Genomic DNA, 16,781 nt, shown 5'->3' with positions numbered 1-16,781 from the left:
AATTGTCCTGCGTTCACGCAGCTTGCCTGGGGGGTCCGTTTCTTTAACTGGAGTTGTTGCTGAGAAGAATAAGTAGGGAACATCGTGTCAACACTGGCGTGCATCTGTTTGCTTTGCTTTTTCTTATGAAAGTTGGTGCAGTCTTAATCTGCTAGCCTTTGCTTAAAGTGCATGGATACAAAAGCAAGTTACAGGAGGAGAAATCATGTAGACTTAGTGCTTCACATGCCGTGCCAAAGCTGTCCTTGCATGCAGGCTGTTCTGTCCCAGGGCAGGCTCCCACTGCCTCGTGTGGGCAAAAGAGCCCCCCAGGCTGCCTCATCACGCTGGATGATACTAGAAACTTGTCCTGGAGAGTGAGCTCAGCCCCTGTGTGCATGCCCCTATGAAGGCAGACGTGAAAAGAGCTTTTGGATCATCCCTCAACCCCTTTCTACCACCCTGCTTTTTTTAAGAACAGCTCCACTCTTTCATACCCAGCTGTGTGCAAGTTTTTAGATGGCAGAGCAAGTGCAGAGCCTTTCCCTAGGCCAATCCTGGTGTGTGCTGACCACTAGGGAGCACGGGAGAGCCAGTGTAGCAGGGGAGAGGCAGCCTGCACACGCACCCTCCGAGGAGAATCGCCTCCCCACGCCTTGGCCGATCCCACCCTGGTTCTTTCAGAAGTTGAAATGGGAGTGCTCTGGGCAGCTGGCACGCCTGGCAGCTTGTGCTGTGAGCCAGGGAGAGTTTTGTGCTTGGAGCCAGCTGGGGTCAGATCACAGCTGCCTGCCTGCCTTGGCCATCGCTCAGAGGCAGCAGGGCTTCAGCAGAGATTTCTTACGGAGCGCCCCCACCCAACAAACCTGCCTGCTTCTTGCTGCCCCCTCTTGCAAAAAGGGTAATTTAGAGCCCAGGTCAGTCCTGCGGCCAGTTTCAAGCGTGAAAATTCATGCCAAAAATTCATTCCAGAAGGAAAAGGGGGAAGCATGGGGAGGCAGGGGCAGAAGTACACCGGGGAGTGAGAGAGGAATCCCTGGAGCTGGTGGTGCCGTCCAAGCCCCCAGAGTCACTGAGCTGTGCTACTGGGAGGGCCTGGGGAAGGATCTGGGACTCTGCTCCTTGTTCCCAGCTAGCCAAAAGCAAGGGGCCTGCACTTAGCTACTGGGGCTTGGGGTCACCCCCGTGTTTATTAACACTCAGCTCAGCTGGAGGCACCGCTGTGACGTGCCATCCGCACCAGCACAGCTGCTCTGCCCCGAGTGCTATCAGTTCAAAGGGCTGAATCGAAGCTAATCTGATGGGTCAAAGTTTTTTGGGGACAAGCACTTCATGGGTTAGGGAACTTTGGGCTCTGAGATGTTGTAGGGACTTTCAGCCTCTTCTCAAAGGTCCTGATGACTGGATCAGGTAATCGGAATAGCTTGTTATGAAACGCAATCCTTGGGTAGTTGGTAAACAAGGCTAGCGTTGTGAGGCTTGTGGGTGGCTCTTCTGAAAGGAAATAAAAAAAACTAAACTTCCCTAAAGTTACCAGCCCTGGCATGTGTAGGAAAAAACTGGCAGCGCTCCCTAAATGAAAGACACGCGTTAATTTGGGCAGAGAGCTAATTTAAGAACAGCTCTAGGGAGGAGCCAAAAGCTTTGCAACACATTCTTCACACACGTCTTCTTCCAGCACAGTTGTCCAGTGCTAAATTTCAGCACATCCGACATTTCTAATGTAGTCATTCTCAGAAAGGTCTGTGGAGAGACGGCTGGTCACGTGGCATTAGCTGTCTTTTAATATGATTTAGCAGCTGGAAACAAGACGAGCTAAAAATACGCTGTTTTCTTAATATTGCTTTTCCATGTTGGGAATTGCTTTTGTTGCCACAGAGTTGTTGCGCGATCGCAACTGGGAGGAGAGGTGTCCAAGAAACAATTCTCCAGTGTTACGCAGAGAGTGGATAAAGTTGGAGTGATTTTTCCCCCCCCCTTTTTTTTTTTCTCCTAGCACAAGGACTGAAATGAGAGATACGAAATCACAGCTGATTATCTGTTGTAATGAGGACAGGAGAGGCATCCCACGCAGGACAGGTAGCAGGGTGCAGGGACACAAACTCACACGTGGCTCTGCTCAGCCAGCCCCGTTTGGGCAGGACCAGAGAGCTGGAACTGCCACACGGTGCTGGTCCCAAGCAAGCCCCTCCAGACCTTCAGAGGTGGCTCTGTGCCTGCACCCCAGCTCGGGGACAAAGTTCTGGAGGACAAGAAGCCATCCTGAGAGCCCCTGCAGCGCTGTGCCACGCAGCCTGCAACCTGCACAGAGGGGACAGGAGGCATCAGCAGTCCTTTAACCTCGGCTGCTCTTAGAGGTGGGCAGCCTGAACGACTGCCAGGATGCTTCTGCGGGCTGCAGAGGGGGATGCAGCTGCTGCCAGAAGCTACCACGGGGTGTGTGTGGGTGTGTGGGTGTGTGTGAAGCTTTCGACTTGCTGCTGTTATGTTACTTTATCACGGGTGTTGCTGTGGTTTCTCTCTTTATGGACCTTTCTGTTCTCAACACAGAGGAGAGGTAAAGGTGGGAACTCAGACATGGAGCCCATAGACAAGTGGCTAATTACACAAGGAATGGTGAGGACTTCACCACGGAAGCGATTCCTCCTGCCCACCCCGGTCCCTTTACCTAGAATAACCACCCTTCATTCACCTCTCATCCTGCCCTACTCAACCACTTGAAATCAGACAGTACACGGAGTTTGTTTCCCACCTACATCGTTACCTGGGGCAAAGGGAAAATTTGCACCGATTTTTGGTTTATGCAGGACAAAGGCCTGTGAGCAGCCTAATTATTTGTAGCATCACATACCACCTTCGGAAGAGGCCTGGGGATCAAATCGCTTCCTTGTACTGTCTTGATTTATTTATGCAGTATCCACTTTTCGAGGGATAAACACAAGTCTCGTGCAGCTTGTTCGTAAAGGGGACACTTTCTAGGTGCCTTTAAAGCAGCCTCTTCTGGTAGTGCCTAACTTTGTGGTCTGGAAAAAACATCTGTAGGTTGTAGTGATCGTGTTTAATTGAACTAAATAACGCAGGGGTACTTCTGTATGAAAAGAAGAGAATGGGAGAACTACGACCCAAATTGACATCTTCCACCCCAGTCAGGGAATTAAGCAGGCATTAGGATTCAGACTCCAAAAGGTACAACAGCGTTTCTGGCTTCAAGGGTTTAATTCCTGTGCCTGACGATGCCAGCGTTCTGATAAAATCACGCTTCTGGAGATCTGTCTCCAAATCTGTGCACATCTGACCTTGTTTGAAGTCGTCCTTTTTCAACATGCTTGGAGAGAGAAGTTGGAAAGCGTGCTTTAAGTGCAGAAATCAGAGAGGTAGGTTAAAAAATAGCCTCTGCCCTGCCTTAAAGCCAAGTTCCAAGACCAATTTTGTATTTTTGGACTGCATAATCCATCATTTCAAGTGTTTGAGAACAGTACCAGTAATGTGACCGAGCTGAACAAAGTCCAGGAAGTCCTATTGAGACCGTCCTGACTGCAGCCGAGTTCAGAAACATGCGGTGCAGAAATCCCTTGGGGCTGGGACGTGCTTGCAGCCCAGTGCATGGGGCTGGGTGTCCGGATGCCTCTGGAACAGGAGGGCCACGAATGCCCCAGACAAAACCAGCGATGCTCGACAAGAGAAACACCCCAGAGAATTTCAGGCTGGGAAAACTCAGAGCGTGCAGTGTCGGAGTGCACCGGCTCTGCAAAACGCTTGGCGTTTTTCCTGCTAGATTTAGGGCAATTCCAGGTTATTTCCGAGGGTCATTTTGTGCATTTGGGAGCAGTCTGCGTGCCTGGAGCATGCACAGTGCCTTGGCACACGTATATATTTTTTACAGCCCTATCTGCTGGCCTGTGCAAGCAGCCTGCTACCACCCGTAGGTACACCCAGATGCAGGTACCCATCCTTGAGAGGCAGAATTTATTTCTGTGCCTGTTGGAGACCCTCAGCTCGTAACAGGAGCATGGAAGAGCCGTGCAGGGAGCAGCTCGCCCTGCCCCGATGCTCTTGGCTGCCTCACCCAGGCTCGTGCTGCTCGGAGGCTCCGTTGCAGCCGGCGATGCGCGGTGCCAGCGTTAGGTGTTCATCCATAATGAACAATCCTCTGATTGAGTGAGTTCCTCCTCTTTGCCTTTCCACTGTTTACAAGAGCAGGGAAGCATGAAATCGGCACCCCTGCTGTTCACACCGCTCACGCCACGGCGTTATTAAAAACAAAAAAAAAACAAAAAAAACCACAAAAACACAAACAAACACAATATTCCTTCGTTGGCTTGTGGTTATTCGGCCTGGAAAAAGGATACTGCACCACTCACGGAGGCAGAGGGATTTGGGGAGGGAAGGGGGCCCGGCTGTCCAGCCAGTCGCTGCTCTGACAAGCTTCTCGCCTCGTTTGTACGCTCCATGTGAGAGAGAAGTGCCTAAAATAAAACCCAACTAATAATTAACCCCGTTTCTCTCCTAACTGGCTGTAGCTCTTACCTAGATGTGTTAATACGGCTGTAGCATTTGCAAAGCAGGTGGAGCAACCAGCGCCCCGGGTACAAACCTGGTGTGCGGGCTCTTTGGCAACTTTTTGTGCTTTTGAGATGAGGGGGAAAGAGGGGTGAGCTGACATTGCCCTAAACTGTGCCTATACAACACCGAGACCACAGAAAAGGTTTTCTCTCCTGTTCTCCTCTCAGAAGAAACCTACCAGAGCTGTTGTCACATCCCTCTGACCTGACCTGATGTTTACAGACCCATTTAAGCTTAGGGTGGAGCTCTTCGCGCTCCACTTCTGTGCGCCCCAGTTCCCCAGCATACCTTCATGGGGCAGGCTCCTTCAGGGCTCCCCGGGCACCCTTCTGGGGAATTTGGCAGCGTTGTTTCTCTTTCAGCTTAACCTGCAGCCCAGTTCTGCTGGCAAGGTGACGGCAGGACCATGGAGACACAAACCCCTTTTATCCATTAAAGCTAAGGTAGTTTTATCCTCAGAAAATGTTCCTTTTTCGAGCACATCTCCGGGATTTTAGCCAAGCTGTCCAGTTCAGCAGTGCTTTTGCAGGGCAGGCCGTGCTGGTGGTGTGCAGGGGGCTGCAGCAGCACCTCTTGGGCTCAGACTTCACCATGAGGCCACCACCACTTCTTAGTGCAGGTAATTCCAGTTCCCCTTTCCCTTAACTCGGGCTGCTCTTGAGATTTGCATGAATAGATCCATTTGGTAGAATAATCTGCCACCCCACTCACCTGCCAGCTGGGTATCTGTTGCAAAAGCAAGGAGCAGCTGGTGTTTGAACCATGTCAGGACAGACACTGGGACGGTGGCGAGGGAGGAATGAAACCGAACCAGAGCACACAGAAGAAAAACAAACAGCTTTCAGCCTTGCGTCCTCACCCCCAGCAGCATGCCAGGCCGGAGGGGAGGCTCTGCCCTGCAGCAAAGTTCTGTGGGCAGGGATTAAACGAAATCTTTGCTGAGTTGACGTTAATTAGCAGCAAAGTAGGATGCTGCTAAATCTATTTTCAGTAGAAAGATAGGATTTAGGATATGGAAATGATTTGGGAAACATAAAATTCTTGAAAAAAAAAGTCATCTTGGAGACCAAATTGCTTGAAATCATGTGAAGATCTTGCTTCTACACGTGGTAGGACCCCTCTCCTTTCTGAAAGCAAGCAGGCAACGTTCCCTCATCCTGACCAGGACACGGGCATCCCTGCCTGCCAAGCTGTCGGATTTTAGGGCCCACTGCAAGAAGCGTGATCCCCCCACGTGGATGGGGGCATGCCTGTGGGATCCAGCTCTGCAGGTCGGGGTGCCGGCACAACAGGCTGCGCTGGGAACACCTGAACCCTCGCCTTCCCCATCCACGGGGCGTAAACGTGCTTACAGGTAATCAAGTGGCTAATTGCAGCCCTACACGTAAAGCCAAGAGCCTTCTACTCTCGAGGCCGGGCAGCTATTTCAAGATCACGGCAGCTCGAAATAGATCACGAGGCTTTAGGGGGGGGGGAGCTGGAGGAGGTTGCTCCAGTTCTGTAGGATTAACAGCCCTTTTCTTCCCTACTGCTCACCTAGGGGGGGAGCAGCAGCCAGCCCCGTACCGGTGTCAGCTTTGTTAAACATCTGGAAAGGAGTGGAGTTAACGAAGCTCCTACAAGACAGTAGTCTAGCAACAATTAGCATGAGCCTTGTTAAACACTTTAAGAACATTAATGAGCTCACCTAGAGACCTGGATTGTCATTTCATACCTGCTTCTTTTTTTTTTTTTTTTTTCCGGTGGGATCATTTTTAATAGAAATAAAATGTGATAATAATAACCTTAAACTGTCTTTTTAAGGGTAGAATATTGGATTTTATGACTTCTGAGGAAATATATTGGCAATACTTTGGCTTTTGGCTCCTGGTGAGAACACCAACACAATCCAACTTATGTGAGTGTGAGCCCAAAACCCAGGTTCCTGTGGGCTTTGAGGCGTTGATAGCTCCCTTTTGTTCTGCTGGCCCTCCTGTTCCATTTCCCTTTCAGTCCTCTTGAAACGATCCCATTTGTAGGATTTTCCAAAGACTAAACAAAAAAAAAAGGAATTTGAACAACGAGCCCATCGTTTATTTAAATCTAGTTAAAGCACCCCAAAATATTCGGTGACTTAATTTCCATTTACAGTGAGCGTAGACTTTAAAAAAAAAAAGGGAATCATGATATTCTTATAAAAACAGCTCTTGCAGCCAGCACTGACTATCTCGGGAGCTGTCTTGCCAAGACTGGGAGCTCCACTAGACCGTGGATGTTTGCATAATCAAAGTATTAACAGGACACTATCCTATTGCCATGTAGTCTGCGGCTGCCACCGCTGTTTGTTCCCATAAATTGTTGTCTTTGGAATGTGTAAACCGGCTAATTTATTTTCACTTTGCTTCTGTCGTGTTTTCGGGGATTAGCTCGAACAAAAGTCCCCTCCGCATTCTTCAATTTAGGGCTTCTGGAAAGGGGAGGCCTGCCAAACGCACAACAGGCTGGCAAAAAGTGAACTTCTGTGTGTGGTCAGTTCCGTAAATGGCACAAGGTTGTAGTTAAAACCTTTTACAACTTTCGGTTGCTCTTGAGAGCCCTCCCCCTCCAGCCCCGTTTCATTCTCGAACAAATTAAACCCGATATATTTACCCCGTGATTTATGGGGAAAACGGGGCTGAGAGTCTGAGGAAAGGAAATGGGGAGTTTGAGCATGGCAGATACCGATCCTCGGCCTTTCTGGAAGTGTGGTGAAATTCCTGGAAGATGGGGGGAAGCTCATTAAAAGGCCGGTGCTGAACAGCAAATGTCTGCCATGCTCAAATGTTTTTCTTACAGCTCCCCGTGCTTCTTAGACGTGACCCGTGCAAAGCGTTTCCGCACTTCTAAGGCTCTTGGTTGTTTGTTGTATAAAGTAGGTCTGCCTGAAAGTAGATTTTTTTTCTTTTTTTTTTTAAAAAAAATCTTACAAAACACAACAGCATAACCGCCTAAACTGCTGAGCTGTTCTCGGAGGATTCCTGCAGACCCGAGAGCCCGGTGATTTTGGGGAATCCATTCCTTGCTCGCTCACCTGGCGTGTTTTCAGGACAGCCGAGATCTGAATCCCTCTTCCTCCTGATACAGCGCCCACCAGGCTTTTTAGAGCAGCTGCACTGACTTTATTCAAGGAAAAAAAATTAAAATACACACATTTTTTAATATCCTTAAAGAAATCTAGGTGTCTTTCGGAGCTGCACACCAGCCGGCAGCTCGGCAGGCTGCACCTCCCAAAGCACTGCTTTCAGGTTGCTGGAGGCTGAATAAATTCATTGCTTCATATCTCTGAAGCCGGGTTCCCAAAAGCTGTTAAACTAACGAGTCGGTCCTACAAGATGTGACTTGTCCTTGGGAAGGAACACGTTGGGAGATGTCTGGAGAGCTCTCCCCTCGTTGCTCGCCATCCGCGCCAGCTCGCAGCGGCTTCAGCACACGGTGCTAGCACCGTACGAGCACGGCTCAGCTCCCCATTACAAATTTTAGTTATCCTAAACCTGCCCCGTTCCAAACCCAACTGCAGGAGCAGATTTTCTGCTTCGGATCTTCACGTGGTAGCCGAAAGCAAGGCAAAATGTCAAATCGCTGCCTCTAAGTCAGTGTCTCTCTGTCTGCCTCCCCTACAAGTCCCTGGGAAAGCTGCAGCTCCCTCTAGATCCACCTGCAAAGCCTCCGCCAGCTCTTCTTTTCCCAAAAAGCCTCCAGGGAAAGCTGTGGCCAGCCCCTGCCACCTTTTCTTCCTGGGGAAGCCTCCCCAGCCCTGCCAGGCTCTCTCGCCCGCCAGCCCCGCTGCTCGCCTGCCGTGCCCTGCCCTGCCACCTGCACGCCTGCCGCTGCTTCTTGAGTGTTCCTCGGGTTGTCCTTACTAGCCCTGTCGTGGTGCTTTCCTGTTTACTCCTTCCACAGCCCTCCGTTGTCTTCCAGCAGCGTAGTTCACCAGGAAACCCTACAGCCAGCTTCAATCATTTCCCCCCCTGCTGCCCGCAGCGCTTCGTGCCACGGCTGCGCCGCAGCGCCCAACACACCGTGCCCATTCCCCTGGCACACAGCACGTGGTCAACGGTGTTATCACAGCAGGACGGGCCACCTTCAGGCCTTTTTGTGGAGTTATTTGTGGTGGGAGCCTGGTGGCTGTGCTCCAGCCGGCACTGCACGGTGCCAAGGGGCAGGAGCAGGGAGCAGCAGGAGCCGCAGCCCCGTCCTCCTCCTCGCTGCACCCTGGGGACTCCACGCTGTGCTGGCACAGGCTCGGACCCGCTGCCTCCCCTAGGGCTGCCTGCGGAGAGGAGCAGGGCTGGTTTTTTTTTTTGTTTTTTTAGGTTTCCATAAGCTGCTGTGTTGAGGCTCGCCGAGCCCTGCGTGGTGCGGGGGGAGGAGGATCCGGAGGGAAACGTCGCTGTTTGTCTGAGGCTTGGGCCGCCTCCACCTTCAGAAAAAGTGAAATTGCTTTCATACGGGTGGTGCCAGAAGGCTTTGAGCCCCTCTTTCTGCTAACCCCTCACTGTGCCCGATACCCATTTAAAAAAAGAATTAAAAAAAAGTGTAAACTGAACATTTAAAAACTTAACTGATATCCAGTATTCTACCCTGAAAAGCTTTTCACGATCAAGATTAGAATCATCAGTCCGTCTTGATGGTTTTAATATGTGGTCGAGAAGTTTACCCATCTTGCTGGCATCCAGTCACGTCATTCCTCATAATCTTTCTCTCGTTTTTTTTTAGCCTTGTTGTTCATAAGTTCCTTTCCGAGTGTTTCTTTATTTGAAATGCCATTTATATTTTGTTGCCTTTTTTTTTTTTTCCAGCACATGTTACATCTCTGTTTTTGTTTTGTTTCTGTTTTTTTTTAATCTCCTTTCTGGCATTTTCCATCGCTCTGTGGCCATGGTTGTGGATGTGTTTTGGGTTTTGCCTGCCTTGCTGTTCTCTCGCTGCACTCCCTAGATCCCTGTTGCACAGTCCTCTGTCATGGATGACATTGAGGAGTGGCTCAGTACCGACTTGGTGAGACGCTTTATTTTTTCATTTTTCACACGATAATGAGATGATTTTCCATGCATTGCAGTTCCTGGTGTTTCTCGTAACAGGGAGCAGAGAAAAATCCAAATCTCGTAGCTTAGTTCCTTTGGGGGGTGTATGTAAGCAGGGGGCGATGGGGCTGTGCTCAGCAATCCAACACGTTTTTTTCTGCCCTGTTTTGTTCTCCCTTCTCCATGCTCCTTCTCCAGACATTGCGTGTTTCTGCTCCCTGCAGAGGGAAGCATTTAAACACGTGTTATGGTTACCTGAGTCCCCCAAAAACTTCAACCACGTGCTTAAAGCTACCCAAGGACGGGTTTGCTTCTAGGCAAGCTCTTGGAGATATTGCATCAGGGCCGAGGTGCCTTCCAAATCAAGATGCTTTTGTTAAATACATGAGCAGGAAATCTTGATACGTTTCATCATCACAACAATAATAGTAATAATAATAAAAATGTATAACAACGTCTCTCCAGTGTTTACAGCTTTCAGTTTCTCCCGAAAGATTAGCGTCTGGTAATTATCGAACAAACAAACCGAAGACATCAGTAGCTTTTCTTTCTGTCTGGGGTTTGTTTTGCTGTGCCAGGACACACGTGGGTTAGGCGGTGGCACAGCCAGTACACATTTATTCAGGGTTTGGGTTTTTTTTTTTTTTTTTTTCTGATGCAAGCACCTGACTCAAATTAACCGAGAGCGCTTTGGGGCCGGGTGGTGGGTTGCAGTCCAGGCTGTTCTTTCCAACGTGCTGTAAGCAAACCAAAGTGTTCCTTTGTGTGGTCACCGTGCCCATCAGGAACACCTCCTCCCGGTGCTCCTCGCTGCAGAGGCAGCTCCCTGCTCCCGCAGCCCTCCTCCAGCCAGAGCTGGGGGCTCTGACCCAGGTAAATTAATTTATCAGGAGATATAAAGCTCTGGAGAGGTACCGAGGGAGCTCTGTGCATCTGTTCTGCCCTAAAAAGAGCAAACCAGAGGTTAGGTGATCTGTAGGCGTCCCCTCACCCCTTTTGGGGTAAACTGGGGAAAACTACAAGTGCATGTGGCTGCTGCAGGTACCCTGGGGAACCTCAGGGCCATGGAAAGCTTTCAGATGCTAGGTGACATTTTGGTGCTCACACTCTCCTGGTGGGAAAGCCCGTGCTTTTTTTAGTGTCCTAACAGACTGACAAGGATGCCACCTCCTTGGACTCAATTTCCTCCTGAAAGAACTGTTGGAAATTCCCACCTGGAAGTGCACACAGCTGGTAGAAACGTCCTGGCCCCACGGCATCCCGGCCTTTGTACCTCACAGCCTGGGCACCAGGAACCTCTGTATTTTTGTAGGGCATCTAAAATGAACCCCCACGGGAAGAACACAGTCCCTAAATTATTTTGTGGCATGTGTGCTTTCTCAGCTAAAAGCACATTTTGTTTGAAAGCACCCCACACCCACAGACCTTTTTAAGGGGCGTGTGGGGGTGCTTTCTGCCTCGTGCAGCCCAGGTTTGGAGCAGTCCTTCAGTCTGAAGTGGAGGCAGAGCTGGGCTGCCTCTCAGCTCCAGCAGGGAACAATTTTGCAGCCAGCTGCCACCAGCAACCTTCAGAGGCATCTCTGGTGCTGCTCCTTCAGCTCTCAGCTCGGTGACGTGTCGCTCACCACTGGCCTGCTGCGGGGGCCCTGCCATCTCCCCAATTTCCCCTATTTGCTCAGCAGTTAGCGTCTGGAAGTGAGTGGTGGGAGCTGTCCCGTTGCATTTAACGGGTACGAGGGGTGAGAGCGGGGGCGAGGCTCTGCCTGTGTGTTCACACTCCTTTTTGTTCCAATTGCAGAAGGGAGATGAGCTGGAAGAAGGAGTGACCAGCGAAGGTAAGCGGAGATGCCCGTGGCTGTGAGCCATGCCCTGTTAGTGTCCAGACTGAATGATCTCTGATCCCTGCTGAGATGCCAGCTTCTCCCAGCCTGCTGCTCCCCAAGAAATGCTTCTGTGTGCTCGGAAGAGAGCATTTCATTGCAAAAAGTTGGTGTTTATTGAGGAGCCCTCCCCTCTGTAAGCGCTTTCCTGCCATCTCCCTTGGCTGCGCGCTGTGTTGGTGCCCGGAGGGTGCATGTCCGAGCTGCTCGGCCCTATGGAAGGAGGTTTCCCCTCTCCTGCCGTGCTGATCCTGTAGGTTGGGCTTTCATCCCCCTTGCTGCCTGAGCTGGGGTGGCTCAGAGGACATCCGTGCCCTTTCCTGCAATCCCAACCTGGTGGGACACCAGGGATTTCGGACCCCGGGGCTGAAGGCACAGCCCCACGTCTTACCCGCTTTCCTTCTTTTTTTTTTTTTGCATTGCAGAATTTGACAAATTTCTAGAAGAGCGAGCCAAGGCGGCCGAGATGGTTCCCAACCTGCCGTCCCCTCCCCTGGAAGCCCCCACCCCGCCGACAAACCCTTCGAGCAGGAAAAAGCAGGAGCGCTCGGAGGACGCCCTCTTCGCACTCTGAGGATTTGCTCGGCCACCCCCTGGGCTCTGCAGGAGAAAAATCGCCGTCCGGCCACCTCGACCTCTCTCAGCACTCGGCTAACAACGCCCCCCTCGCCCCCCCGGCTCCACCGATCGCTTCTCCTCCTTCTCCTCCCTCTCCATCTCCAGCAACCCCTCCCCACAAAGCCGACTTCTTTCTATTTAAGTCCGACGCTCTTCCTGCCAGACCACGATTTTCCAGCACTTGCTTAATCCCCTCCTTCCTCTCCCGGCTGCACAAAACCAGCTCTTGATGCTGAAAACCTCTTTCGAATGCATGAGTACGTCACACTGTGTTGAAACAAAAGCCCAGAGGGGAGAGAGCAGCCTTGCCCTTCGATTTATGTAGGGATCATCCTCTTCTGTAGGCAGGTCCTGCCAAGTAGACTGCTCTGTCGATCAGCATGTAATTGACTGAGCTGGAGTGTTCAGAGGGAGTGTGGCTTTATTTTTAGATAAAATGTTAATGTATTGGCTTTCGTGTCGGATTCGACAGCAAGGAGCAACTGTTCCCCTTTCAACATGTGCTTCACAAGTTAAAATCCTTTACTCTCCCACTCACACATCTCCTGCTACCATATGGTGGCCGCTTCTCCCCGCTTTGCGCGGCGCTCCGTATTCCTAATCTCACAGGGTATTTTCTTCCTTGTGTTTTATCTGGGCTTGCTCTAATTTGAAAGCAGGCTGCTGGCTCTGTCCGGTCACTCTGGCAGTTGACAAGAATGAAAAGCGCCGAGCTGAATGGGTGCTGGAACGTCAGCACAGCGAGCATTTTGCTCTTCGGGAGAGCATTCGCGCAGGAGGATTTTTTTATTTTATTTTATTTTATTTTTTTCTAGCGTGTTTGCCTTTTTTTTAAAATAGCTGGGTTATTTTTTTCCTTACCTTAGATCCCTTCCTCAGTGGCTGCAGAGCCCTGCGTTTGTCTGGGCTGGCGTAAATAGCATCTGTGAGGAGAGGAGAACCCTACAGAGGCTCGTGAGGGAATGCTGGTGGAGGTGGTTATCCTTGGAAGGGACTGGCCGTGGCCGTGCTGGAGGAGGAACAACTCCTTTCCTTTAGGGCCTGAGAGAGCGTTGGATGATTGTGGCCATGCTAGATGGAATCCTAAATGTTTTTGGAGCGTCCTTTGCAGCCCCTGCCCCTTTATCACTCCCAATTCCCGGGGGGCTGCTCTTCCTGGGGGGATCCCTCCCCGTGCGCCCACCTCGCCTTGGCACGGCCGGGCTGCCCGGGCTGCTGCTGCGTGCCGAGCTGGCTCCGGTGCTGCTTCTAGACCACGAAGCCGTGCTGCAGGCAGCTGATGTGAGAGTGATAGAGGCTCCTATCCGGGCACGGTTAGTTCAGCTCCTAACAAACTCTCCGAGGCACGCCGCGCTCGGTGCCTCGCGACGCAGAAAAACCTCGTCCCTGGTGGGCTGAGGGCTGTCAGCTCCAGCTCTGCAGGGGAGAGTTGTTTGGTGTCAGGGTTTCCAGGACACCCCAGGTCAGCTGGCCCTCTCTGCTGTCCCTGCCACCCTCCCCTCTGTCCTGCCCTGCCTGCCTTGGCCACCCCCAGCTCTGCTTTGCCCCCCCTGCTGCCCTGTAGCCCCCTGCACAGCTTGCAAGCGGCCAAGGAAAATCGGTGTAAGGATGGAGATAGCTTGGGGACCACGCTGCCTCTTCTCCCTGCTTGCTGCCTCACCCTCCACATCCCCAAAGCCCCTCTGTGTGAGTCTGCAGAGGGTTTCCTTCTATTTTTCTCCTCTCTGTGGCTGAAGGAAAGCACCAGGACCGCCTGCGTTGGAGGCAGGCGTGCCCTGCTGCTCTCCCGCGCCGCCCTCGCTCTCCGGCACAGGGTGAGCCCGATGCTCAGGTTCTGGGGTGCCAGACACCCCGCAGCCAGCTCCTGCCAGGCTCTGCCTTCCTGCAGCTGTGGCCCCGAGCTTCAGAAACCCGAGGAAACTTCTGCCGAGGCGCTGATGTGATTCCAGACAGCGTCTGGTGATGGCCCGAGCAGCCTCGCCGGCGCAGAAGGAGCTGTGGGTATTCCCGTCGGTGCAGAAAAAAGCTCCATGGGTGTTTTTAGGAGTGTGCTTCTGCTTCTAAATCCTTGAAACACGTCGACCCCGTAAATGGCCGCATCAGGTGATTCTGAGCATGTTAATCCAGCTTCCCTGCCAAGCCCAGGGCAATAAGCACATTGCTCAAGCGCGGAGCGATGCCGAATGATGCTGAGTGGCAAGAACAGCGCCGGGGCTGTCACCGGAGCCCCCCAGAGTCCCCCACAGCTGTGGATTTTCTGCCCCTCCTTCCCCCAGCCCTATGCAGAGACAGGGAGCTGGGAACCCTGCTTCTTCCTCCTAAGCCTGTCCCAACCTCGAGCTGTTGCTGCAGCAAGAACCCGCTCCCTTTTGGGAAGAGCTCGCGGAGCTGTCGGTGACTCCCTGCAGCTGGGGAGGAAAATAAGTGAAAGAAGAGGGCTGGGGCTGAGGGGAGGTGTGCAGCACGTGCTGGCACAGCTCGAGGGGACCCTTTGGTGCTCGTAACCCTCCTGATGCCTCGTGTTACCTGCTGGAAAGCCAGGGCCATGCTCATGGAGGTGCTGGCGCTGTGCTGGGATTAGGACAGCACCCAGGGGATGCCTCCCTTGGGGGGCTGGGGGGACCCTCAGTGGAGTGCAGCCCCCCGGGCTGGCTCCCACAGCACCCAGTACACAAGGAAGGGAAATTATGGCAGGGAAAGAGCGCGTGGAGGAGCCAAGGTTTGTCCTGAGCCTCCTTTCACAGACGGAGAGCTGCGCTGGAGCTCCCTAATGTCCTGTATCAGGATCCCCCACCTTCCCCGTCCTCGTGCGCTCTGCGGATAACCTGCAAGCTGGAAACAGCCTGGGAGGAAAGGGAAGGGGCTTTTCGCTTCGGAAGACTGACCCGTGATTAATTTTTCCTTCGCTTTCACCCTAAATTCCTCCGTGCAAGTGGCCGTGGTGTGAGCGAGAAGGGGGACGGAGCTTTGCGAACCATCCCGAGGCTCCGCGGGCAGGCCGGGGGGCACGGCTTGCTAACGACACTAAATTATTCCCGGGGTCCTTCGTCAGTTCTAATCCAACCCTGTCCTAGGTTGAGATATTTATTTTGTCAGTGTATTCCCTTTCTGGTGTGTTTTTAACCCCTTCTGTGAACCCCGAGGTGTAAGGAATGAATGCTCTCTATTTAAATGCCTCCTTTGGGTTTGTTTTTTTTTTTTAATTGCCGCGTGTAGATCTCAGCTGCTCCTTCGGCAGGTGTGGTAGCTCACACCGCGCCGTACGGACACCCAGGGTGCTTCGGCGAGGCTCGCAGAACTGCTCGTAAAAACGTGGCCCGGTGGCTTTGAAAGGGAACAGCCTAACTGGGGAGACTGGTGCGTACTGGGAGCCTCGTGGAGCCTGCTGTCAGGAGCTGGGAGAGCAAAGCCAGCAGCATTTCCAGCCGTCTCCTCCATCCCAGGGGTGCTGAGGTCTCCTTGTGGCTGCTGGGATCCTGCGGGGCGCTGCCTGTGCTATCTCCATCCCCTGGCCAGCCTCATCCAGCCCAGTCATTGTTTACCTCCTCCGTGCTAACCACAGGGCTCGCCGAGCCTACCCTGGAAAAAAAAAAAAAAAGAAAACAACAAAAAAAAACAGCTCAGGACGGATATTTTTATGGAAATACTGAAGCAGGCAATCGGCGGGCGGATTTGTAGGCGTCCTGGAGGTCACCCTTCAGCTGCTGGGGCACCCACGGCTCCTGCCGAGGAGGGATCCCCGGCCGTGCCCTCGGAGGCGATGCTGGTGTCCGCCAGCACAATTCACCCCAAAATGCAGCCTCTGGAGCAGGCTCCCAGCCCCGGCGTCCCCGCTGCTCCGTTCGGGGGAGAGGTGAGGATGCGTTTTGCTGAGGGCCAGCTGGATTTGGAGCCTCACCAAGCTCCGGTCCTGCTGAGCCCGCGGCAAACAGGCGCCCACCTTGCAGCTCGGTGTTTTTATGAGTACGAGCTCCTCGTTCCGTACCCGGCATTACGAGCTGTCGTTAGCCCCACAAATGTAACCTGTGTAATAGCTTCTCTGTATATTACAGCTGTAGGCTTTCCAGATGAAAGTGGATAATATTTATTTACTGAAGATACTGGGTATTTTTTTTGTTGTTGTTTGGGAAGGGGGTAGGGAGAGAAGGGGGACGTAACTACTTACAGAGATCGACTGCGTAAAGAGGAACAAAACGCAAAAAAAAAAGAAAAAAAAAAAAAAAAGCGAAGAAACCCAACACTAAAACGTTGCTGTATTCACCTAGCAAGTGTTCACTTACGGGAGATACACCTGTATTAATCCGCCGTCGTTTAACTTGTTCCAGAAATCATCTCTACTTTGGTTCCTGCATGTGAGATTCTCCAATAAACGCACTACTCGTGTCACCGGGCCCTGCGCTCTCTGTCCCTCGGGTGTCTTGGCTGGGGACGGGCACGGGGGGTGCTTGGGGGACACCTCTTGTGCCCGGGGTGCCCTGGTGGGCCTCGGGGGGTGGCTTGGGATCAGCTTTTTGGTGAGCTAGAAAGCGGCTGGGGACGAGCTGCTGGGCGCTGCGGTGCCCCCAGGTTCCCAACCCAAGCTTCTCCTGAGTCACGGGCCAGGAATTTGCTCCCCACATCCTCGTTTTTGAGGGGCAGGGCTGCTGAGCTCGTGCCTGTGTTGGAAACATCCTGGTGGGCGCACAGCTCGGGGAGGTGC

At 52.3% G+C, this 16,781-nt stretch overlaps 1 protein-coding gene across 5 annotated transcripts in view; it reads left to right on the top strand.

Moving 5' to 3' along the window:
• The window catches only part of TOM1L2 (target of myb1 like 2 membrane trafficking protein), a 50,880-nt gene extending 35,154 nt beyond the window's left edge, over window positions 1-15,726 (top strand). For 3 of the 5 annotated variants that reach the window (XM_082772535.1, XM_082772537.1, XM_082772538.1), the window contains exons 13-16: window positions 2,530-2,595; window positions 9,499-9,558; window positions 11,383-11,419; window positions 11,890-15,726. In XM_082772535.1, the coding sequence (XP_082628661.1) occupies window positions 2,530-2,595; window positions 9,499-9,558; window positions 11,383-11,419; window positions 11,890-12,038 (312 nt within the window). In that variant the 3' untranslated portion in view covers window positions 12,039-15,726. The remainder of the gene's footprint in view (window positions 1-2,529; window positions 2,596-9,498; window positions 9,559-11,382; window positions 11,420-11,889) is intronic. The other 2 variants (XM_082772536.1, XM_082772539.1) reach the window with 2 other exon arrangements.
• The last annotated feature ends 1,055 nt before the right edge of the window (window positions 15,727-16,781 follow it).

This window comes from Aythya marila (genome assembly GCF_965140915.1).
Source record: "Aythya marila genome assembly, chromosome: 15".
In the NCBI taxonomy this organism is placed as follows: Eukaryota; Metazoa; Chordata; class Aves; order Anseriformes; family Anatidae; genus Aythya; species Aythya marila.
The sequence above is the reverse complement of the archived record's forward strand: the minus strand, read 5'-3'. Positions and strand labels throughout refer to the sequence as shown.